The following is a 24,758-nucleotide window of genomic DNA, read 5'->3' on the forward strand; positions in this document are numbered from 1 at the left end:
TGACTACAAATTAGTTTAGTGATGGGGCAACTGCCACAGATATCTTTGAATCGGTTGAAAATGAACAAGGTTGACAGGAACGTGAGAGTCTAATGAGTCCTTCAAATGGCTGATTTGCACTCAGTGGACAACTAGACAATAAGCAGTATGAATTATTGGAAATCAATACTTTGCTATGGAATTTCATTATGCTCCAATGCCTTCAGTTCATAGTATTTTATATTTTGATGGATTATCTGAAGCAAATGATCATCTAAGACACAGGGATTGATAAAACTTCCTTGTACAGTTTCAAATGGTGCTTTTGACTTATTTTTGTGAAGTAGAAATATTGATCTATTTTCGTGTGCAATCTTAGTCTGTTTTAGAGTGGTAGATAAAACCAGTACTTTGAAATAAAATGTCCTGCAGATTTTTTTTGTATTTACTGGTTGGTTCCTAATCCATCATCTTTTGATGTTATAGGAGACACAGAAAAGGGTCAAGCAAATCGAACCACTAAGAACAAGGACGCCCATGTCTGTGGCAGGTGCTGTGCTGAGTTCTTTGAATTATCAGATCTCCTGCAACACAAGAAGAATTGTACTAAAAATCAATTAGTTTTAATTGTGAATGAAAATCCAGCTTCTCCTTCTGAAACCTTCCCTCCTAGTTCCCCTTCTGATAATCCTGATGAACAGATGAATGACACAGTTAATAACACAGATCAAGTAGACTGCAGTGACCTTTCAGAGCATAACAAACTTGACAGGGAAGAATCCATGGATGTGGAGGCTTCCAGCATTAACAATAGCAGTAGCAGTTCCAAGAGTGTCAACAATAGTATTACAAGCAGTAACAGCTCCACAATGGGTACCTCAGCTGTAACAACCTCTCTACCTCACATAGGGGATCTGACAACACTAGGCAACTTTTCAGTGATAAATAGTAATGTAATAATTGAAAACCTGCAGAGTACAAAAGTGGCAGTAGCACAGTTCTCACAGGAGGCGAGATGTAATGGGGCATCAAGCACTAAACTTGCTGTCCCTGCCCTGATGGAGCAACTGTTGGCATTGCAGCAGCAGCAGATCCATCAGTTGCAACTGATTGAACAAATTCGTCACCAAATATTATTATTGGCTACCCAAAATACAGACATGCCAACATCTTCTAGCCCTTCTCAAGGTACTTTACGAACATCTGCCAACCCCTTGTCCACATTAAGTTCCCATTTATCCCAGCAGCTGGCTGCAGCAGCTGGATTAGCACAAAGCCTTGCTAGTCAATCTGCCAGCATCAGTGGTGTGAAACAGCTACCCCCTATACAGCTACCTCAGAGCAACCCTGGCAACACTCTAATTCCATCCAATAGTGGCTCTTCTCCAAATATTAACATATTGGCAGCAGCAGTTACAACACCGTCCTCAGAAAAAGTGGCTTCAACTATTGGTGGCTCACAGCTCAACAACCCACCAGTATCAGCATCATCTTCACCAGCTTTTGCAATAAGCAGTTTATTAAGTTCTGCATCTAATCCACTTCTACCTCAGCCCACCCCTAGTAACTCTGTTTTCTCCAGTCCCTTGTCCAATATTGGAACACCTGCAGAGGATTTAAACTCCTTGACTGCCTTGGCACAGCAAAGAAAAAGCAAGCCACCAAATGTAACTGCATTTGAAGCAAAAAGTAATTCAGATGAGGCATTCTTTAAGCATAAATGCAGGTTCTGTGCTAAAGTGTTTGGGAGTGACAGTGCCTTGCAGATTCATTTGCGTTCTCACACTGGCGAGAGGCCATTTAAATGCAACATATGTGGAAACAGGTTCTCCACAAAGGGAAACTTAAAAGTCCACTTCCAGCGTCACAAAGAAAAATACCCTCATATTCAAATGAATCCGTACCCAGTGCCAGAGCATTTGGACAATATTCCTACAAGCACGGGTATTCCTTATGGGATGTCTATACCACCAGAGAAACCTGTCACGAGCTGGCTGGACAGCAAGCCAGTCCTCTCCACTTTGACAACTTCTGTTGGCCTGCCACTCCCACCAACGATTCCAAGCTTGGCCCCATTCATCAAAACTGAGGAGCCGCAGCCGATTCCCATTAGCCATCCTTCTGCTAGCCCTCCCTGCTCTGTCAAGAGTGACTCGGGAACAGCTGATCCCACATCAAAAATTTCGAATGGACTTTCTGATGAGGTAGAGGCTGGTGTGTTGCCTACCTCGAATGGCAAAACAGAAGAAAACCCTCAAAACACAAGCACCATCACTAACATGAGCAGCTCTGTGAGCTCCCCGGCAGCAGACTCGGGCTCCAGCAGTGTCGCCACTTTTACAAATCCACTGATGCCTCTTATGTCAGAGCAATTTAAGGCAAAGTTTCCATTTGGAGGACTATTGGATTCAACGCCAGCATCTGAAACGTCAAAATTGCAGCAACTTGTAGAAAACATTGACAAAAAGGCAACTGATCCTAACGAGTGCATCATTTGCCACCGAGTTCTCAGCTGCCAGAGCGCACTGAAAATGCATTATCGCACCCATACTGGAGAAAGGCCATTCAAATGTAAAATCTGTGGTCGTGCTTTCACTACTAAGGGCAACTTAAAGACTCACTACAGTGTCCACCGTGCCATGCCCCCGCTGAGAGTGCAACACTCTTGCCCGATCTGCCAGAAAAAATTCACCAATGCCGTTGTGCTACAGCAGCATATCCGAATGCACATGGGAGGGCAGATCCCCAACACCCCGGTGACAGAAAACTATCCTGAGTCAATGGAATCAGATACGGGATCTTTTGATGATAAGAATTTTGATGATATAGACAACTTCTCAGATGAGAATATGGAAGACTGTCCTGACAGCAGCGTGCCAGATACACCTAAATCAGTGGATGCATCACAAGACAGCTTGTCTTCTTCCCCTCTGCCCCTGGAAATGTCAAGTATTGCTGCTTTGGAAAATCAGATGAAGATGATCAATGCTGGCCTTGCTGAGCAACTTCAGGCAAGCCTGAAGTCAGTTGAAAATGGGTCAGTGGAAGGGGATGTTTTGACTAACGATTCGTCATCTGTCGGTGGTGATATGGAAAGCCAAAGTGCTGGAAGCCCTGCTGTCTCAGAGTCTACCTCTTCCATGCAGGCCTTGTCCCCATCCAACAGCACTAATGATTACCACAAGTCACCAAGTATTGAAGAGAAACCATTAAGAGCTTTACCAAGTGAGTTTGCCAACGGTTTGTCTCCAACCCCTGCTAACAGTGGTGCTTTGGACTTGACATCTAGTAACACTGATAAAATGATTAAAGAAGAGTCCCTGAGTATGCTCTTTCCTTTCAGAGATAGAGGTAAATTTAAAAACACCGCATGTGACATTTGTGGCAAAACATTTGCTTGTCAGAGTGCCTTGGACATTCATTACAGAAGTCATACCAAAGAGAGACCATTTATTTGCACAGTTTGCAATCGTGGCTTTTCCACAAAGGGTAATTTGAAGCAGCATATGTTGACACATCAAATGCGAGATCTACCATCACAGCTTTTTGAGCCCAACTCCAGTATCGGCCCCAATCAGAACTCTTCGGCTATGCCTGCTAATACACTGTCATCGCTCATAAAGACTGAGGTTAACGGGTTTGTGCACGGCTCTCCTCAGGACAGCAAGGAAGCACCCTCCGGTCTAGTAGCTTCGGGGCCACTGTCCTCTGCCACGTCTCCTGTGCTGCTCCCTGCTCTCCCCAGAAGAACTCCAAAACAGCACTACTGCAACACGTGTGGGAAAACATTTTCTTCTTCCAGTGCTCTGCAGATCCATGAAAGGACACACACTGGTGAGAAACCTTTTGCCTGCACTATATGTGGAAGAGCATTCACAACAAAAGGCAATCTGAAGGTACTTTTTCCTCTTCCTATCCTTAGGTTTCATTTTCTCCTTTGATTTTTGACACCTATTAATGTTGCAAGCAGTGGTACCTTTGGGTGTTTGTGGTGTGACTGTGTGTTTAGTCAGCTCTGGTAGACTTAGATGGTCTCTTGTTGAGTGCTCATGCTGGCAGCAGGTCTGAGGCATGTGCTGTTTTGACTTAAATAGAATTCATCTGCCAGAAAAGACTGTCTATGTAGAGTGTGAAACAGAACAGCCAAATGATGGTAAGGAGTATTAATTAACAGAGAAATGTGTTTTATAACTCACACACCTCTTCAAGAAGTGAAAGGCTCTTTAATGTGCTGTTTTTCATAACTATCATGTAAGATGAGTGTTTAAAAAAACTATTAACATAATTCTGGAAATAATGGGCATTACTTTAATTGATTATATAACTAACATTTCCTACTGATATGTGTTTGAAAAAGCAAATATACTTAAGTTTTAGAACACCAGTTGAGCACTTTACTGTGTACATTTTTCTGTTGACAGAGTATTTCTCTAGAGGTTGCTGCCAGTAATGTGAGATGAATAATTACTTTCAGGCCATTCTGTATATACACGAGGCTCTCCGATGAGCAATCAGTAAAGGATACTTTCTGCCTGTCTGAAAAGGACATTTATAGGGTAAAGGGTGTCAAATACAATACTTACTATTGCAATGAAAGTGGACATAGCAATTCTATCCCTGAAAGCAGCTATCTGCCATTGACAGAATAATGCAAAGTCATTATAAACTAAATACATGTGATAAAAAAAAAGAGTAAGAAGCAATGGATTGTTCAGCAGGAGAACAGGTTATTCTGGGTAATGGTGGTGGGCTAACCTAGAAGTAGCTTATTATTTGAGATGGGAAATGGAGCCCTGTATCCTCTATCTTTAATGCCATTCATTATATAACAAGACTGGACACGTTCATGGATTCCTGCCTTCTTTGTGATCAAAATAAGTTTGAAATCCCTGTCAACCTCTATTTTTCGTTTGTTTGTTTCTTCCTTTCTTTCTTTGCAGGTTCACATGGGCACTCACATGTGGAACAGTACTCCTGCAAGACGAGGCAGACGACTTTCTGTAGATGGCCCCATGACATTTCTAGGAGGCAATCCTGTAAAGTTCCCAGAAATGTTTCAGAAGGATTTGGCTGCGCGGTCAGGGAATGGAGACCCGTCCAGCTTCTGGAACCAGTATGCAGCTGCACTCTCCAACGGCTTAGCCATGAAGACCAACGAGATCTCTGTCATCCAGAATGGGGGCATCCCTCCAGCACCGGGGGGCCTGGGCAACGGTGGCAGCTCTCCCATCAGTGGCTTGACAGGAAGCCTGGAGAAGCTCCAGAATTCAGAACCCAACGCACCTCTAGCTGGTCTGGAGAAAATGGCAAGCAATGAAAACGGGACTAACTTCCGTTTTACCCGTTTCGTGGAAGACAACAAAGAAATTGTAACAAATTAGAAGAAAACTCCATCAATAACATTCCTGCAAATAGTGCAACCTAGGGTTGCTTTTTTCAAGCTGCAGGCTACAACATTACAAAGACTTTGTTTTGTACCATGTTCTACTTCTAGAGTTCTAAGAGAGCTTATTTATTAGTGATATAACCTTGCTTTGCAAACAAATGCAAGCATTAACTTTGGTCTCCCGTATTTTGAACTAAATACTAATCGACTAGAGTGCTGTAAACTTGCTGTAACATTTATGGCAGTTGCAAGTCTGTTCTGCTAGGTGATCTTATTCTGGCATTAACTTATTTTCTATATCCAGTTTAACATGAACTCTGGTATTGATGCGATGCCTCAGTGATGCATTAGATCTCTAATAAAAATCTGTATATAAATGTACACTTTGATCCTGCTGGAAACTTTATCAGCAAACACATTGTTTAATTTTTCCAAACAGAATTAAGAAAAGGACTGAGAGAATATAGACTGAACAGTGTGGGTCCTTTACACAGCTCAGTTTTTGATTTTTATTATAAAATTAAAACTGCTTTAATTTTTGTAGGTTTAACATTTTCCGTTTTGAACTGTTATTTGTATTGTGCTTTTTACTTGAGTCGTCTTAAATGTTAATACACTTCTGTACAGTAATAAGCACGCGGATTATTAGAGAAGATACTGAAGTGTTGTTTTGGTAGTTGAAACTGAGACGTAACATTTTGCCTTGTAGGTATATTCATTATAGAAAATGTGCTGGACTTTCACAATGCTGCTAAGTATGGCATCTTGAACAACTTCCGTGGACAACTGTAGATGCTCCTGTATATACAATAAGACATCACTTTCATTAAAATGTACATACGTTCCTTACAAGACCAAGCCCTACTCCTTGACCAAGGGAACAAGTATAGTGTTTGTTTATTTTGTATTAGGCATTGGGGGGACAGGGGGAACCTTGGACTGTTACATGCACTTTCTCGGAAAGTTGAAAGGAAAAGAGGTCCAGTTTCTTTAACATTTAATACTTACTAACAGCAGAGATACTGTAATTTTACTCGAGTAATCAAATACATTTTTGCAACAGATAAAAAATTCGCTGTCTCTGTGTTTTTAAGGTGTACCTGTATTTAGTAATCACTTTGTATTATTTAGCTTTTCCCTTGGTTAACATGAACTGTCCAGGTTGTATGTGCGTGTTTATATCTGTAAGTATGGGTATACATATATGTATTGCATATTAATTGCTAGTATATTTTTCATACCCCCTAATAGTGGGAAATATCTCCTTAACTATTCAACTCCTCCTTCTCATAAAATTGTAGATATTTTGGCATTTTTAATTTGTTTATTAAAAAAAATGCTGCTAGCAAAGACCTTATTAAGCCTAGGAAAGTTTCCTTTGAAGGAAATAATTTATTACGTTTAAGGCTTGATTCGGTTCAAATGCTTTATATTTGATATTAATTTTATTTTATGAGATTGTATGTCTGTGGCATGCTTACGCTGCTATACCTGTGTTAAGATGTCCACTTGCTAGCCTCCATATACTATGTGGGGTTTATAACTTGATTGTAAAAAAAACAAACCAAACAAAACCTAATTGCTTTGGCCTTGCACATGATTTGGCTTCCCTTAAACACCTGCAATGCTCATTAACCTCAATGGGAGTTTGTCAAACATAATTCAGCCCAATATTTTCACCCAGTAGAGTTTCATCTCTTTACATTACTATTTATGAAAAATAAATCAGATTGGCTGCCTTCAAATTATGCCTTCAAAAACACCAACAGGCATAGCCAATTTTGTGTCCATGTGATTTTTTTTTTTTTTTTTCCCACAATTCCAAAATTCAGGTGTTTTGTGTTACAGGATTTTTTTTTCAGGATCACTGTGGGGGGAGTTGCCCACCTTTTTAAACAAGAAACAATCACTTAGCTCTTCCTGTAGCTTGAGTCACAAATTTGGCGTTGGAGAGGATTTACAGCTGAAGAGCTGGGGTGAGAAATACTTTTCTTGAGGACTTTTCCCCTTCCTATGTTGATAAATCCTGCGTATTAACGCTGTAGTCTGGATACCTCTTGGACTTCATGTCTTTAGGACTTTTCCTGTTCGAATGTGATGATTCACCTGGTACATGATATGCGTTTTTGTTAACGTGTAAGTTGTACGCTAGAGCCAGCTGGCTTGTCAATGTGAATATTTAAGAATTTTAAGTCACCTTTCGGTCTCAGAAAAAGGTAAATTAAAAGGATTTTGATGATTTTATCAATGAAATACTAACTAATTCTCCTTTTAAACTGAGTTGAGATTTGTGCAACAGAAAAGTTGCCAGGGAAGGGTTAGCAGCCCCCAGCGCTACGGGAGGGTTTCCTCTCCGCGGCTTGAGTTTCATTAGTGCCTTTAACTTCAGCCTTCGGAGCCTCTTCCCACGGGGAAGGGGAGTCTTTAGGTTCCGAGGGAAGCCGCGCCCGGGGCAGGCGGGCCCTGCACTCGCGAACCTTCCCGGGCACCCGGACGCTCCTGCCGCTGGGTAACGTACGCGCTTGGCATTATTCAGGGGACAAAAAAACAAAAAAACGACAACAAAAAAAAAACCAAAACCAAAACAGAACAAAAAATAGAGCGATTTCCTTTCTCGTACCTCGGGGCCTTTCCCCCGGCCCGCTCCCTGAGCGGAGCCCTGGGCTCGGCTGACGGGCCGCCGTCACCAAGGAGGGGCCGCTGCCCGAGGGGATGCGCTGCCCCAGCCCAGCCGCCCCCCGCCGGGGCGACAGACCCTTTTCTCCCCCATCCTTTCCGAAGCGTTTCCCTGCGGTGCCGGCGGCTGCGGCGGGCGAGGCTCCCCGGGACACCCTTCCGGCCCATGAGCCCGGCAGGGCGGGGGTGTCCCCGGTGAGCCGGGGCGCTGCCCCGCCGTGCTGCTGCTTCGCTCTGCGCTTCCCTCGCTGCCGTCGGCGGAGGTGGGTGCTGGCGGGAGGAGCGGCCCGCGCCCCGTGCCTCCATCCCTCTGCGCCGGGCTGTGCCGTGTGTGCCCGGGCTGTGCCGTGTGTGCCCGGGCTTCCCTGCGCTGCGCAGGAGCCTTCCGTGCCCCTTCTCCTGCCAGCCCGGGCTGGGGCCGGGGCCGGCCCGCAGCAGAGGCCGGGGACATCGTCCCTGTGCCCGTAGGGTGCGGGGCCAGAGGCGGCTCGGCGCTCCCCGCCCCGTCAGGAGGAGCGCCCGGCTGGCCTCCTGCGAGGGGAAGTGGGGGAGCGGGAATAATTTGCTCTGGAAACGCGGAATGTTAAATTTCCCGTTACTCGACACCAGACCGTGGGGACCGGGGGAAGTTACCTCTCCCCGGAGCTGTCCTGGCAAGCGCACAAAGGTGCCCGCGTCGCCTCGCAGCTGGGAGCCGCGCTACCTCTCTGCAATTACCCAGCGCAGCGTTTCCTATTCACAGGCACTGAATTAATCCTTATTCAAGAATAGAGGGGTTTTTTTCTTTACGGTTTTGTTTTCGCGGCCTCATTTTTCTCATTAGCAACAAAGTTTTCTTTCCCCCCTCACCCTTTTCCGCCCCCCCCACTCATCTCGCCCATCACAATTTTATCATCCATTAAAATAAAGCACAGTGGGGTGGGTTGGTATTCTCTTCTCCTCTTAAGCGCCAGCGATCGTTCAGCGCAATCATTTAATCATCCCGAGTAATTTTCTTCACCCAGAAACAGACGTGATTTATTTTAAAATGGGGCCAATGGCGTGCGAAACTTCCCCGCTTGGGAAGAGCCCGCAGCGGAGCGGCGGGACGGTGCTGGCCGGGACACCGCGGAGCTGCCCCTCCCGCCGGGCACCGCTGCCAGCAGCCGGCAAGGGGAATTTGGGGCTTCCCCGAATGCCGGAGCGGGCCGAGGAAGCGAGGACGCGGTGCCCGGCCGCGGAGCAGCCCGGCGGGTGCTCGCTTCACCTTCACGGGGCACACCGGGGAGAGGTAGCGGGGCTGACGGAGTGAAGGGCTCGTCAAAAGGACCCACGATACCGGCGGAGTGGAGAGAGAGAATCGGGGCAGCACATGGGATGGGCAGGAAGGAAGTTTCCGTATTGGCCAGGCAGGCGTGAGAAGAGAGAGGAAGCAACAAATTTCCCGGCTTATTTCGTGTGGTGATGACGACCAAATCCTAAATCCTTTTCTCAGGGAAAAGCCTGTTGAATTTCGGTGTTTCTTCATAGCCTGGGCTGTGGTTTGGGACTTAGGCACAGGTTGCAAGCCCTCCCAGTTGCAGCGGGCAGCAAATACCTCTGTTTGTTCCTGCTTTGTGAAGAATATTTGCTGACCATAAAAATGCAAGGGTTGCTGCTTGTTTTGACCTTTTCTTTGGGGCATGCTTCCTGCTTTTGAGAGTTCTGAAGTCACAAGCTACCTGGTTGTGTCTTTGCAGGAGGCCAGCTTTATTTGGCAGGAGAAGTGTGACTTTGTAGTATGACAGTTCTTTTTTGCTGTCTCCTTGCCAGTGTCCCATAGCTCTGCAGGTTTGTTTCCCTGTCAGTGATCAGTAGTTCTCCGGGTTTGTTCCTGTTTGGTTGGGGTTTGTTTGTTTGTTTGTTTTCCCAATCAAAATAACATTTTTAAATTTGGTTTTCTTCTCTCATGAACTTGACAGAAGTTAAAATAATGTTTTTCAAATAAGTAGGTACAGTTATTTATACAAGCTGGAAGCACTATGTCTGTTAACTGCCGAGTCAAAATATAATGACTTAAAGATTTCACCTACAACATAGTCTGTTATATAAATACGTATCTCTAGACAAAACATTGAGGAGTAGAGGCCTGAAAATACTAATCTTAGTAGGAAAGACCATAAATAGTTGGAAAGTATGGAAGTTCAGCTGAGAACAGTTACTGACAGCTGTGTTTATGATTTTCTGATTTGATATTTCTGGGTTTTACATCCAGGTTGCACTTAATATTGGAATGGTTACCCTGATGCCTGGAAGATGGTGAGTGCATGGTGATTCCTTCCTGGGAAGATCTTGTTCCAGGGACATGGGATACCAGGATGCCCTGAACCACATACAGTGGCTGAAATATTTTACAGGTAATGAGGTGTAGGAATGATAGTGATTAAAATGATGTTTCTGGCTCAAATTATATTATTGGTTTTTTCCTACCACAAGTTTGGTTTACATTTTTTCTGTCTTAATTTAGACTTTTTTTTTTTTTAATCTACAAGCTTAATTTCTTAAGAGGCAAAGTTTCTCAATGATATGGGAAGGGAAGAAGTAGAGTGAAAACAGGAGATCAGGAAAGAGGAGTTTTCTTTAGTGCTCAAGTCTGCGTAGCACTGCAGGAGCAGGTGAGGAACGTGCCCGTGAGGGTTGAAGTCATTCTCTGCAATGCTCTGCGTGGCAAGTGAGGCCAACATCTTGTAAGACTCAGAACATACAGTGCACTTGTGAGAACACCCACTGGAGAGCTGCAAAGTAAGAAAGTGATGCCATCATTCTTTTTTATAGCAGTTAATTAGTTAACCCGAACTGCTAGCTCTTAATTTTCAGAAGTTACTGTCACTTCTGGAAAGAACTTTAAGAACAGGTTAGATGGGCACCAAAAATGTGTCCATGCCCATGTTATACTTGGTCACCTGTGCTAATAAGGAAGGTTCTCTCTGGAAAGATCAGCCCTGAAACTTCTGGTGTCATTTCATTTCAAAAGTAAGAAGCCTCTCTATGTTAGCAGGCATTCACATCATCTGTACAGACAGCTCTCTTGACCAGCACAATGCTGAAGTGCAAAGGTCTATTTTCATTATTTAAAGGTCTTAAAAATGCAGCATCACAATGTCAGGTGGGTGTAGCAGAAGCCCTGAAGCACCTGGCATCAGGTGGTGCAACATGAGAGCTGTTTAGAATTGAATATGGAAAGCAAAAAAATTGAGTGGTCTGGCACACTATAATGGATTTAACCCCAGTCATCACTAATTTCTTTTTCCTCATCTTTTTTATTAAAAACAATTCCAAAGTGGAGGCAGTAAGATCAATTGGATGAATGATGGTAAGAATTTTTTCAAAGCACTGCCTGTTTTAGCAGTGAGTAATTCTAAATTGTTTTACTTTCATCAGGATTTTAAAATGTCAGTTAATACATAATGAAGCTAACGTTTGTTTCATATGTACAATAACTAAGTGGATAATCGTGTTCAGTACTAAATGTGCATTCATGTGAACCCCTATCTTTCTGCTGATTAGAGGATCCATAGAATAGCAAATTACGTAGAGAGAGACAGAACAGACTTCAGAGGTTTATGTGTCTATTTACTTGTCTAGGCTGAATACTGAGTCCTCTCAGCAACCTGTGTCAGAACTGGTGCTGAGGACAGGGCTGTCTGTGATGGTTAAATCACCAGTTAGCTCAGCTGTGGGGAACCCTTAACACCAGCAAAGACCTCTGGTGCTGATACACATAAATCAACTTAACCCCCTGCTTAAGTCAGCTGAACTTATTTTGGCTTCTAGCTTTGAAGAATGCCTGAGTGCTGCACAGACAATTTCTGTAGTGCTGGATGTGGCTGTTTAAGGTGTTATTTTTTTCCCTTTCAGACCAGATGTTTATGCTTGTCCACTGAGATTTCTCCCCCTTCCACATTTGAATGGGCAGAATAGGTCTCATAAGCACTCTCCATTCATATCACTGCAGAGACTCGAGTGAGTTCTTATTTGGTTCCTTATTTAAGATAGGAAAGAGTCCAAAATGTACTGGGCAGGTTTGCAGAGCTTAAGGAGATCATTTTACAAAAGGAGGTTGAGCTTATGTATCTGTGAGTCAGGCAGAAAAGAATTCATAAAGCTACAGCTCATTTGAGCTATAATTTCATGAGGTGTTACCTTCCAAACCAAGACTCCTAAAGGGACAACTGCCTACAAAATAGGCTTAGCTTAAATGCCACTGAAGTATGTCTAAATTTGCACTGAAGTGGGGGGAAAACACTCCATAATTTGTCCTGTTGTGACAGAGCACAGCAGTAACAGCTTAAAGCACCGAGGCTCTTACTTCAGCAGCCTCCTTACTGACATCAGATGGGCACCCAGAGTCACTTTTCTTGCATGACCTATACAAAAAAGTAGACTGGGCCCCTGTGTTCTCTCCTGGATCTTAAGAAGTTATTAAACCAATTCCTTCTTTTCAAAGCTGTAGGCATTCATGCTGGCATCCTCAATAAAGCTGGGACACAAACAAAAAAGCAAACAAACCAGTCACAGTGGCATTCAATGCACTTAAACTTGGAGGAAATGAAAATCAATATTTGTCAAATGGAGAGAAAAGGTAAAATGGACTGAGGAAAAATGTCTGGGTTTCTTAAAAGCCATTAGTGAAAATGAAAAGTTAACAACAATACTTGAATTTAATTCCTGTATTGGTGCTGTTTGAACCTATGGTTTTGTTGTTTTCACTCTCTCAGGATGCACTAGCTTGATGTACCCACGTTCCTTTTTTGTTAGCGCTGTTGAATAGAATTTTAATTAAAATTAACATTTTAATTATGAGTGATTTGGAACCTCAGAGGCTCAGATGAAGTTCAGAAGTTAATCCTGTATTATATACACTTACATTTTCACTGTATTTGTATGATCAAAACATTAGATTTTGCAGAAGGTCTCAAGAGATACTGTATTTTTGCTGAACTTCTGGATGTAGCCACGATCTTTTAAAATTTTCCATGTAGACAAGATGTCCCTTTCTTGGGAACAGTACAAGGAAACAGTGATTGCACTGCTGCCTTGCAAACAGGTACCCAGAGGTGATTTCTAGTTCTGTGATATTTATCAAAGATAACAGATTCAGGTAATCAGTTCTCTATATATTTCTCATATATGAAGAAAATGGTAAAAAAGAGTAAGCAGAACTGTAAAGGTCATATTTAATCAAAAGAAAAATGCTGCATAATATACAGTGTGACAGTTTAGGGCCAGACTTGTTGCCTTAGTGACCTTCTGGTTTGTTTGAGGGTAGTGTGTGAGGCAGGGTGATGTGAAAGGGCTCGTGGCCAGTGTGGTGTAGTGGAGAGTGCACTGAAATAAACTGTGTGAATTGGAGTCCTCTGCAGCTGCTGGTTTTGGTGCCAGTCTCTAATATTTTCTGATGCTCTACTGCTCATCTTGAATGACTTACTTTTTAGTTGAAAATTAGATATTGAAAATATTAGCAACAAGGAAAATATGGCCAGCAATTTCCAACTCCCTAGCCCCCCACCTCTTTTGCAATTTGGCCTAAGTTTGAAGCTTGTTCAATGGTTTATTTTGCTATTCTAATTTATATAATGCTCAATTTAAACCATTCCAAAGAATCATGGTTTTTGGAGAATGCTGCCCTGTCTAATAATCAAGCTGTTAAAATGTGTTGACACAAAGTAACTGAAAATCATGGCCCAAGTCCCGTGACAGGGGACAGTTACCAGCTGACATCCTAGACAAACACACTGAGATCATCTTACTGCCTCCTGCCCTTCTGGACAACAGTTTCCCCACAAAAAGTAATGATTTTTTTTTTAGTGTTATCAAAGGAAATAAATTAGTCTGCTGTGTGGTTAGTTTTTATGTATACAAGTGGCGGGGCCAATGTGCTGATGGAGCCAGGATGTTGTCAGGTGCCCATAGCTGACATGGGATGTGGCTGTGGGGGGATGTATGCAGTACACTCTTAGCTCTTTGTAGAGGGTCAAATCCAGCCTGCTGCATTTCCAAATAACATTCTGGGGAGATTAGACTTTAAGCAAATGAAATTATTGTACAGCTGGTTACTGTAGAAGGCTCTGAAGTAGCAGGGAGTCCTGTGATGAAGTGATATGTCTCTCTTCAGGATTAGTAGTTGTCTCTTGTCTTCCACCCCCTCATTTCTTTCTTTCTCTCTTAGGGGTTAAGGCTCTATGTAATGTTGACAGTTACTGGAAAAGGTTCTAACAGCGGTAGAGCTGGTGAAAGACAAGACTATTTATAGAAAACAATAAAGTAAAAATAAATGTAAGATTAAATATCTGTAGCTACCAGCTGTAGCACCTTTTCTCCTCCTCCTGTTAAGTAGTAAAATCAAAGCATAATTTGGAAAGGCTCCCTGCTGGAATTGGAGAAGCCAGTTCATTTTGCACGCCAAAGGGAAGTTGAGATGTTCATTTACAGGATGGCATTTCCTCAGCTTCTGCAGAACCATCCCACAGCTGGGATTAGAAGTTTGCAGGCTGCAGAAAGTGAGATTTTTCTGCTGGGGTATAAAACTAAGCTTTTGTTCTCTCATAGTGAGTGGACATCTCGAGTCTTCCCAGTGCCACCATAACTGTCTAAAATGATGGGTTGGAGATGCATTTATTAGGACAGATTTCTGGTACAGGAGACTTTGAAATGACTGAGGTGCAGTAAAATGGCTCAATCTGCCCTGTTCGTATTCCCGGTATAAGAAGCGATGTGCAAAAAAGGTTTTGGCTACATCAGTGGCAACTATGAAAGTGTTTTGGATGAGTTTTTCCAAATCAAGGACCTTGTTTCTCTTCAGCAAATCAGATGTACAGAAGTTTCAGGTTATGCTCTGTTTTATTCCTTTCTTCCCAGAGCCCAGGTTGGACTCTATTTAATATTATGCATTTTCTCTTGTGGTAGAAATAGTTAATCTAAGAACTCTGCTTTTTAGTTCCCTCCACCCTCCATCAATTGATTTTTGATACATAGTTTGCTTCTTTATTTCATCTTGAAAGACCGGTGTGGATTTAGCACTGTCATTTCGAATGAATTACTTTCAGTATGGGAAGCTTTTGCTCTCTTCTGATTACATTACAAACAGAGTTTCGCAGATTTGGGGGTTTATTTCTGAGGAGGCTGAGAGTACTGTGGCTATTAGTAGCTGCTGAGCCTTTGGTTAGTCTCATTTAGTTACTATTCAGTCTCTTCTTCCTTCTGTTCTTCATTGTTTCTATGTATTTATAGTTGATTTTTCTTGAGAAAAATATCGATGCCATTATTGTTTGTCAGTGTCAAAATACTTTTAAGTACCAGATTTCCCTGAATTCACATTCAGACCAATAACCCCAGTTTAAAATAAATGAGAGAGTTCTAAATAATACTTCCCAGGATTTTGTTTCAGCAGAGGGAGCGTTGATTCCAGAAGAGTTTATGTAACTGCTGAAAATCTGGACAAGTGACTGCAAAAGACTTGAAATGGAGAGTTAAACTATTTAATAGTGGTCAAGTGCTGCTAACCAAATTTAGTCTTTATAAAATCAGAAATGTTACCTCCTTCTGGCTCAGCAATAAACCTACAGTGACTCATCAAGGTGATGTTGTGGCTTTTTCCCTTTTGTTGCGGAGCACGGTATTGATCAGACTGTGAAATAATACAACAGCTGAAGCTCAGGTAGTAAATATGCATTGGATTGATCTTTTACTAAGCCTCCTGTATCCCAGCATTATTTATGGCAGGAGGATCAAGTCTGGAAAATAACTGATAAATACCACCTTGTAGCACCTGTTTAAGTGATGGGATAGAAAACACTCCCTAGTTTGTTAACTTTAAGTATTGGGAGCAGAAGCGATGTGCACATAATAATATTATGATTCATACAAACCACTTTTCAACCAACTCGATATATTTCATTACCTCCTTTTCAGCAGAAGTATTGATTTTTGTTTTGTGGTTTTATAACACAATTTCAAGGCTGTTGTAGTTTAATGAGCCATGTTCTTATGATGTTTAAAAAGATTTGAAGCATTTGTTGAAATAAATATTATGGATTGCCCAGCTCTTGTCACCTCTTCTTTCTCTCTGCGCTTGGTATCAGCCCAGCATAAGAATGAATAGGGCAGGCAGCTCTGTGGCTTTTTGTATTTGAGATCAAAGTGCTGCTGGAGAACAATAGCAGGCCACACTTCTGTGTCTATGACCACACACAGCAGCACCTGCAGAGCAGTAAAATGTCATTGTTGCTTCTGCAGTTTGAGCACAGAGGAAGCACCACTGAGGTGGCAGATGATTCTAATAATACTTGATGTGAATTGATGGGGAAGGAGGACCATAACACAGAGGGCTTTTTATTATAAACCTTGACTTCCCAAGCTGTGAACAACAGAATACTGCACCTGTGGACTTTCTTCAAATCAACCATTATGGAAAGTGACAGATTTTATTAATTTATGGAAGAACTTTTCAAAATGGGAAAGTTGTATTTTATTTTGGAGACATGAAGAAAGAAAGCAAGAGATATATTACATATTTCCCACTGCTCATACTTTTCACTGTGTGTGATGTTTCTAATGTGCTATAATAGAATCACAGGGGCATTATTAGAAAGATTTCATCTCTTCCTCTGTCCTTTTAAGATAAAACAGCTTCTACGGGATTTTTTTTTTACTTTTACCCGTTGTTTCATGTCTTAGGTTAGATGAGCAATGGAATTAACAAGCAAATAAATCTATTGGTTGAAGAGATAGATATGATAATTTTAAGAGTTATATAGGATAGCTGAGGTTGGATAAAAAAGAAAATTGGGTTGAAGAAGCCCTCAAATTGTTCAAATAGAAGCAGTTTATACCAGGTAGTGTCTGTGCAGTCAGTTCCTCCCTTGTGCATTCATCTTTGGGAAAGTTCTGGGAGGGCAGGAGCTGAGCATGAGGGCTGCAGGACCGTGCTGTTGTCAAAGGCAGGTGCAGGTAAGTGGAGCTGACATACATTTTTTCAATGAAGAGTTTACTTTCAATTCTGAACAGGTCAGATTATCAGTTTTATTTGCAACAACAATGCACCACTGCTTGAAGACTTCTTCTAATATCTCTGCTCTGGGATTAAGACAATATATCAGTTTGGGTTTTAGACAGACATAGAGTATCAGTACTTGTTTCTTCAGGTGACCATCCTGTGCCCTGTAGTATGATAGTTGGAAAGATTATATGGGTGGTGGTCTGATACCAGACTGATTCCTACCTATACCATGAATTAACTAAGTGCAGAATCTGATTTACTCAGAATTCTTCTCTTACTTTATTTATCAGACTATGCGGCCCCAATCTGACTTTATTATGGCTGCAGTGATTTTGCTAACCATAGACACAAACCTCTGGTACCCGCATGAATGCAGACACATCCAAATTTTTGTGTAGGTGCAATTAATATACTGATGATGATATAATTCAGGTTGCCTTAAAAACAGAACACACATAAAAAAGGAAGTCATTATGAGCATTTTATTATCTTCATATGGATATAGTTTTTACACTCAGTTTTGAAGGAATCAGAAGTTGTAATTCACGTAAAATTAATGGCTAAGGGTTGACAAATGAAGCATAAAATCAACTGGATCATGATTATTAGATAAAAGCATAGTGTTTTCTGAAACGTGGTTCTTTTTATTCTAAAAATAAGTCCTGGCTGAACTGAAAATCACTTGCAGGAAGCCCTTAAGTAAAGTGGTCATGCAGAGTAGTTGGTGGAATATTACACTTTTCATTTGCACAAACAGATGGTAAGCTTGGCCATAGATTTAATCAGGGGGTGACAGACAGGTAGTGCTGTTGTATATTTTGGATGGAAACTTCTTATCAGAGCGACAGTGTTTCGTTCAATAGTCTGTGTACCAAGCAAGAGAAGCATTTGCCAGATACTTTTATTATCCTTACTTTAACTTACTTATTGGAGTTAACACATACAAGAAAGCTGCTGATTTATTAAGTCAACTGTAGAACCTTTTTTTTTGATTTATTCTTTTCTCCTCCTCCTCCTTTTTGGCAATGCATATAGCAATCCAGAACACCCTGATGTGTCTGTGATTAAACTTGTAAGCAAATAACTGCCTTAACAATTCAGGATTCATGGGTCTCTGGCCATATTCTTTTTAGCTAACTTTTTAGATAAGATTTTTAAATCATTTGTTCCTCTTTCCCTTCCCAAAACCTAATACCTGGTAACCTTAGCAAATACAATCTGTTTCAGAAGAGAGATTCGAGCCAGTGCAGCCACTGGTGTGTTTTAATGTCACTGCAGAGATTATGTTACCTTCCTAGAAACAAAATCTTTTTTTCTCCCCTTCAGATGGAAGTCCCCTGATACACTTGTCAGAGACCATTTGTTATGGAGAGTTTTGTGAAGCAATCAAAATTAATTCACAGTGATCTTTTCACCCAGAACCCCCAGCTTCAAATAATGGGCTTTCTCAACAGGTGCTCATTGTGGCAGTTTGACTCCAACTTGCCAGACTAAAGAGTTTATTCTTTAGCCATATTTAAGAATAAAATCCTGAGCTTGTAATTTACTAATCTTAAGCAGCTGCCCAGGAAGGCACACCTGCTTAAAGGAAGTATTTCTTGTCTTTGTGATCTAAAACCTAAGGATGTTTTCATATTTGCCTATTTTCTTACTTAATAAAAATCTCATGTATGAGTCACTAGAAAACCTGTCCAACAGCAATGCCACATAATAACACAGTCTTATTAGGAATCTAATTGTGCTGATTGTTCTTGCAGGGGAGCAAAACTCCTCCTGAAGACAAACCAAGTTACTTTGATGTTTTTTTTCTTTCCCCTGAAGAGGATTTGTAATAGGTTTCATTGTGAAATAAAATAAAACAACTGTTTTAAAGGTAGCACTAATAAGCTGTACTCATTGTGAGTGTTGAGAACTTTGACAAATGTTTGCTAATCTCTTGCAGGTACTGTTTAAACATGTTTCATATGAGCTGCAAAAGCAGAAGTCTCCTCTTTTTTTTAATATATATTGAAGTCCTGTGTGGGAAGAAAAAAAAAAGAAAGTAGATAATTTGGTTCAGTAAAACAGAATGTATCATTAGAAATAGCTGAGCTGCTGCTGCTGCTACCAGTAGATCATATTTTCATTTCTTTAACTGTACATAGGCAGGTAATCAATGAAGTACTTTGCCAGTAGAAAGGTGTCCCTGTGGAGGGTAAAGCCATCCTGGCCAAAGCACATTCGCACTATTATAATTGTAGCAGGAGATACTGCTGTCAAAGCTGTTGTGTTAAAAAGCAGATTAACCTATAACCATGCCCAAAATACTGCATTAGTTGAACATGTACAAAAGAGTATTTTCAGCTGGCTTTACCAGACTGGAGAACTTCCCGGAGTATCAGTGTAGTATTCAGAACACATGAAGTGTCTGTAAAAGAGGGAAAAAGGGAATTAAAGACTCACTTAAGAACATCCAGGGAATGTTTGGCTTTGTGTAGCTATTATTAGTAATTGATTGTGTTGCTGATAATGCTGCTGTAGGTTGAAACTGGGGGCTTTGGCATTGTCCCCCGTTTCAGAAAGCGAGAAGTCATTAAGCCCCTTTGTTGATCCAGGTACCTGAAACACTGGGAGCCTTCACCAAGCCACCTACACGTGACACTGCCCAAAACAAAGACACACGCAAGGCCTCCCCGGCTGTGCAGACAGAGAGGCTTTGTAGAGTATTACTTTAGCACAAGTGTTTGATGGAATGATGCAGGAAAAACAGCTTGTAAAGAGAAAGGAAAAGCAGTAAAAAAACATCAGTCAGAACCACATGAGCACTAGTAGGCTTTACTTGAGAAAAGTGTCAAAGCTTTTTAAGTTAAATGTTGAGAAAAGAAAGCTTAGAATTAAGAGAAAAGAAACCATCTCCAGCTGTCTAATTCCTCTTATGTTCAGGGAAAGACCATTTTGTTTGTGCCAGAGAAGGAGCTGACTTTATCATCAATTTCTCCTAATGGAAAGAGAGTTCCCTACACATTGCCTTGCTGATCAAGACAAAAGGGGGTGATATTGCTTTTTATTTCAATAGCACCATTTATTTAGGACTCTCAAAATATTCTATAAATGCAAGTATTGGACAACACTAGTTCCTTTAAAGTAGATGGATATCATTTTATCTCCTTAGCAAAGAAGGGGACTTTGCTAGTGAGGATTAGTTAAACAGTTTGCCTAAATTCAGCAGTGACTTGGTCACAGAAATAACAGAATCTAGGGCCCTGATTCCCCTCTTATTTGTACTGGTTTAAATCAGATGTAAGCAAGAGAATAGTCATGTCTCAGTGGCTGCAACACCTGTTTCCTTGATATAACTATGAAAGTAATCAGACTCCTTTCTGAAGCTCAGTGGAATACAGAAGTCCTGATGGGACCCCCTGCCCTTGCTATGCTGTTTCACAGTGTAGGTCACTAGTACATAAATGCTGGGATGAAACCTGGAATATAGAAGTGTTTATACTGTACCACCAATGAGCTGTACTCATTTGTACTGTTGAGAGCTTTGACAAATGTTTGTTCATCTCATGCAGGCACCATTGCACTATTCATATATGTTTCGTACAGCCTGCTCTTGCACTATCAAAAGCCAGTGCATTCAGTGAAGTCTGTACGTCATTAGCCACCAGTATTTCCCAGTACCTTATGTTTATTTCAGCTTTTTTAATGAGTTGTTGCAAGATTTTTCAGAGTAGGAAGGGATTGATTAGGCTACCAAACTAAACACCAAAGTGTTTATACTGTTGTCTGTGTGAAGAAAATGTTACCAACCTGTGAAGCACACGAAACAGTCCTATTGATTTAGATAAAGCACCAATGTGGAGTCACTCATTTACACCCATGTTTTCAACCATACTGACTAGGATTTTCATACTCCTAACCTGAAAGCATGCCCAGTAGATTTTAGAAGCATGGAAGTGGGTGAATAAAGTGGAATACTGCATAAATGCTCATAGACAACTTATAGCAGCAGAGGAAACTACACTGTAGCATCATATTCATGTAGGATAATGGTAATTTGAAACCAAGTAACCTTTGTATAATCTTATCTTCCCATTAAAAAAAATCATATTGCTGTAGGCTTAGAAATCAGCTAAAATGTAAACAAACAATGCAATGATTTCTTCCTGAAGCTGCTCTAGTATGACTTACCAGCTGTTAGATGTATGTATTTGCTCCAGTGGAATATTTAACTTCAGTACAGCTGACTAGTTTATTGTTGTTGATGGTATAACTGATTACTTTGTTGCAATTTGAGATGTGAATAACCTATATGTTCTTATCGACTACTCTTACCCATTCTGAGGCTTGGGGAATGAAGAAGTTGTCTGTTGTCAAGTACTGCTGGTGTAAAAGTGAAGGCTATAGCTCTCTATTGAATTAGTCACTTGTGCTTCTTTTTCTCTCTCCTCTTGCAAAGGTTATGCTGTCACCTGGCTTTGAAACAAAACATATTTCCTGGTGTTAACTTTTGGGCAGCTCTGGCACCCTCTCCTCTGCCATGGCCTTGTGGCTGGGCAGAGCCCAGTCTGGCTGGAGCAGATGGGATCTGAGGACACCTCTGGTACTGTGCCAGAGGTACCCAGACATTCCCTTTGCCATGTGCCTGCCCTGAGGTGTGACAACCATCAGGGTGTGGGTGTGAGGATCCCCTCCTCTGCATGTCTCTCCTCAAAGCCCTACACAGAGAAACTGTCTCAGGTCCCTGTTAGCAACACAACTGCTCACTGGAGAACACTTCTTAGTTCTTGGATTCGCACCCTTTTTTCTCTGTGAGTGCATATATGTACACAAAAGAATAACTACCCTTAAAAATATGATTTATGCCATGAAGACTTTCCAGTATGTGAATTATGGTGCATTAAATTCAAGACAATAGTGTTGACATAACCCCATTTCATTACTTGCCTAAGTGAGAGGTTATTCTGTCAGGTTGCTTGGATCTCGAGCTGTGTTGGCTGTTTCTAAGCCTCCACTGGGTACGAGGTCATTTTGTTAAGATAAGCATTCCCATTAAGGTCACTGGCATGCTTCCTGTGCATTGGCAGCTGGGATGGATGTGTGAGCTCCTGGCAAATAAGAGCCTTATAGGTATGAATTTTTTTTATAAAGCTTGTTTGTTTCTCAAGTTCTTATATTTCTGGTCACTCTTCTTTAGCAACAATTCTAAGGACTTAAAATTATATGCTGCCCTTCCTTTTAATAATTATTTAGATTAATTATTTTGCAGCTGTGAGAATATTCCAGGCCAAAGATAGTGAAATGCAAATGCAGTTAAAAAACACCTGGGTTTTGTGTTTGGAAATGCATCAAATTCTGAAATTACATCTTCTGATTCATTTTTTTCTTAGATATTAAATTAAGTGAATTTATTTCCTCCACTAGTAGCCTGCCTAATACATGAGTTAGGAATAATGGTATGTAGTGATGTATACTTTGATGAGAACATCCCCCCTCAGTGCTTGAGATCTTAATGGTGATTACCAGATGGATAAACAGAGGTGCATTCAAATTCTCTGCCTCAGTTTTCCATGTGTTTAAGTAATGGCCACAACTTCCTGCCAAGGGAATTACAGTGACTTGTGCAAAGGACCAAGTGTGCAGTAAAATGCAAACTAGGACACTGTCACTGAAGTCAGACATAACTGAGAACCTGAGCCAAAATGCATATCTGTATAGGATGCTTTGTATCCCTTGAGTGGAGGAGCTGCTTGCACCTGATCTACAGAGGGCCCTTCTAAGTGAAGTCTTTCTATGTTTTGGAGTGTATGGGTAGAAGCAATGTTAAACATGTGAAAGATAATTACATTAATTTTTTGGAAATTAGGGTGAAGTACAGAAAAAGGGAGGTTTTAGGGTGCTGTCTTACAAACCAGTTTGTTTTCCTTTTCAGTTTTCTGTAAAATACAACACTGTAGTCAAGTAGTATGTTTGTAAAGTGTCTTATGAAAGTGTGATAGCAAAACAAGGCTCTTTGAGATGGTAGAGAAGGGAGGGAAAGAATAGTGTCTCTTGTGTGACTACATTACAATAGGGCAGTCAATGACATTGTAATTCCTAGGAATCTTTTCTCCAAATGATGCAAAAAACTGGTTGTCTAGAAAGAAATCAACAACTTGTCTGTTTCTTAACAGAGCAGCTATGTTGCCTTCCTTCCTTTTAGTTAGTGCTGCTTAATCTTGTCTTTCAGTGTGTGTAGGATGTGTGAGCCTGGTTGGGATTCATGGAGAAGAGCTGGGCTTTTGCAAAAGCAGATGGGGTGGTGCTGAACGTTGCTCTCTGAGGGACATAGCAGGGCTAAAACGCCAAGAGCGTGTGAATTACATGGTATGTAATTTTAAAATACAAATTTCATGCTCCAGTCCGTGCAGTGATCATAGTTGTGCCACAGAAGCCACTTTAATTGTCTCATTGTAGAAACTGATTCATTAACTCGCGTTGTTGAAGGTCATTTATTGCAAGTCTGTTATAAAATGGCAGCTGTAGTTTCTGGGGTTTGTTTTTACTCATATCTGTTTTTACATCCCAGTATCCTTAGGTTTCTATTTTAGCTGTTTTCCCCTTTGGCTGAGGTGGAGTTGCCTTCCTGTGTGTCCAGTTTTCTGAAATAACTTGTAGCTACATTTCTTGTGCAGGGAGAGTAATGCAGAAGGAGCGGGGGCTGTCCTGTAATAACTCCACGAACCACTGGATGGTGTTTGAGGCAGTCTGAGCTCCTGGGTGAAGTCTCTCTGCCCCAAAGTCCATGAATAGCATGTTGTGCAACCGAGCTGAAGCAGGCCATTTTAGTCATCCAACATGAAACTTTCTGTTCTTCGTGTTTATTTAAGACTGTTGAATTTAGAAGTGTTTAGAAATAATAAACATGCTCAAATGCGATTGTTCCAGGATGATAAATGGAAGATTTCCCATATTGATGTTAATTCAACTTTACCATTATTGCCTGGAGCAATCTTTAATTCCATTCTTGTTTTAATTAAAATGGGTGGGTTACTCTGGGCTGGATTTGCCTTGTTTTCTCCCACTGAGGAATACTTCACACTGTTGGTGGCCACTGAAATTTAAGTAGGGCCAGATTTACTGAGTTGTTGCACAGCACCACAGGGCCAGATTTTGTTGCTCCTTCCTGTATGTGATAGCATTCTATGCTTACTTTAAGCTAAGGGTGTTCTAGGATTGGAAAAGTAAGTTTAAATACTAATTCTGAGGTTAAAAACCTTCAGATGACTGCCAGGATCCATGTTTAGTACCCCAGCCCCCTTCTCTACATGAAACACACAATGTATCAGTTGTCTAAACGACTTTGTCTAAAGGACTGAGTTCTTTACTCCTCCAAGATTCATCCTTTAGAACTAATTTTAACTAAATAAAAGATATGCTCTGGGTGTCAGCAGTGTCTGTGCATCAATGTGTTGCCAACATATTGTAGAACAAGTCTGGTACTATGTTCTATGTCCCTCTTCTAACTGCTGATTGAAAACTTTGAATGATAAAGTTTAAATTGCTATTGCCTCCTAATTATTTCTCGAATGCTCTTTTGGCCTCATTTTCATTTGTATTACACTCAATCTTCAGATTGATTTGTTCTGGGGGGGTTGTTTCGAGGGGGGGATTGTGGTGGTGGGTTTTGGGGGTGGAGGTGGTATTTTGTTGTTTCTGCTTTGTTTCACCAACAAAACTGAA

The 24,758-nt window shown here is 41.3% G+C and overlaps 1 protein-coding gene across 5 annotated transcripts in view; it reads left to right on the plus strand.

The window, feature by feature from the left end:
- SALL1 (spalt like transcription factor 1) overlaps positions 1 to 24,758 on the plus strand; it is a 206,170-nt gene that overhangs the window by 8,929 nt on the left and 172,483 nt on the right. For 4 of the 5 annotated variants that reach the window (XR_011154496.1, XR_011154495.1, XR_011154498.1 and 1 more), the window contains exons 2-4: positions 466 to 3,875; positions 4,920 to 7,341; positions 10,275 to 10,416. Coding sequence is in view for 1 of the 5 variants with exons in the window: in XM_069027069.1 (XP_068883170.1) it covers positions 466 to 3,875; positions 4,920 to 5,360 (3,851 nt within the window). In the remaining 4 variants the exon portion in view is untranslated. Of the gene's footprint in view, positions 1 to 465; positions 3,876 to 4,919; positions 7,342 to 10,274; positions 10,417 to 24,758 lie in introns of those variants that run through there. The other variant, XM_069027069.1, reaches the window with a different exon arrangement.

This window comes from Aphelocoma coerulescens, chromosome 11 (assembly GCF_041296385.1).
Source record: "Aphelocoma coerulescens isolate FSJ_1873_10779 chromosome 11, UR_Acoe_1.0, whole genome shotgun sequence".
In the NCBI taxonomy this organism is placed as follows: Eukaryota; Metazoa; Chordata; class Aves; order Passeriformes; family Corvidae; genus Aphelocoma; species Aphelocoma coerulescens.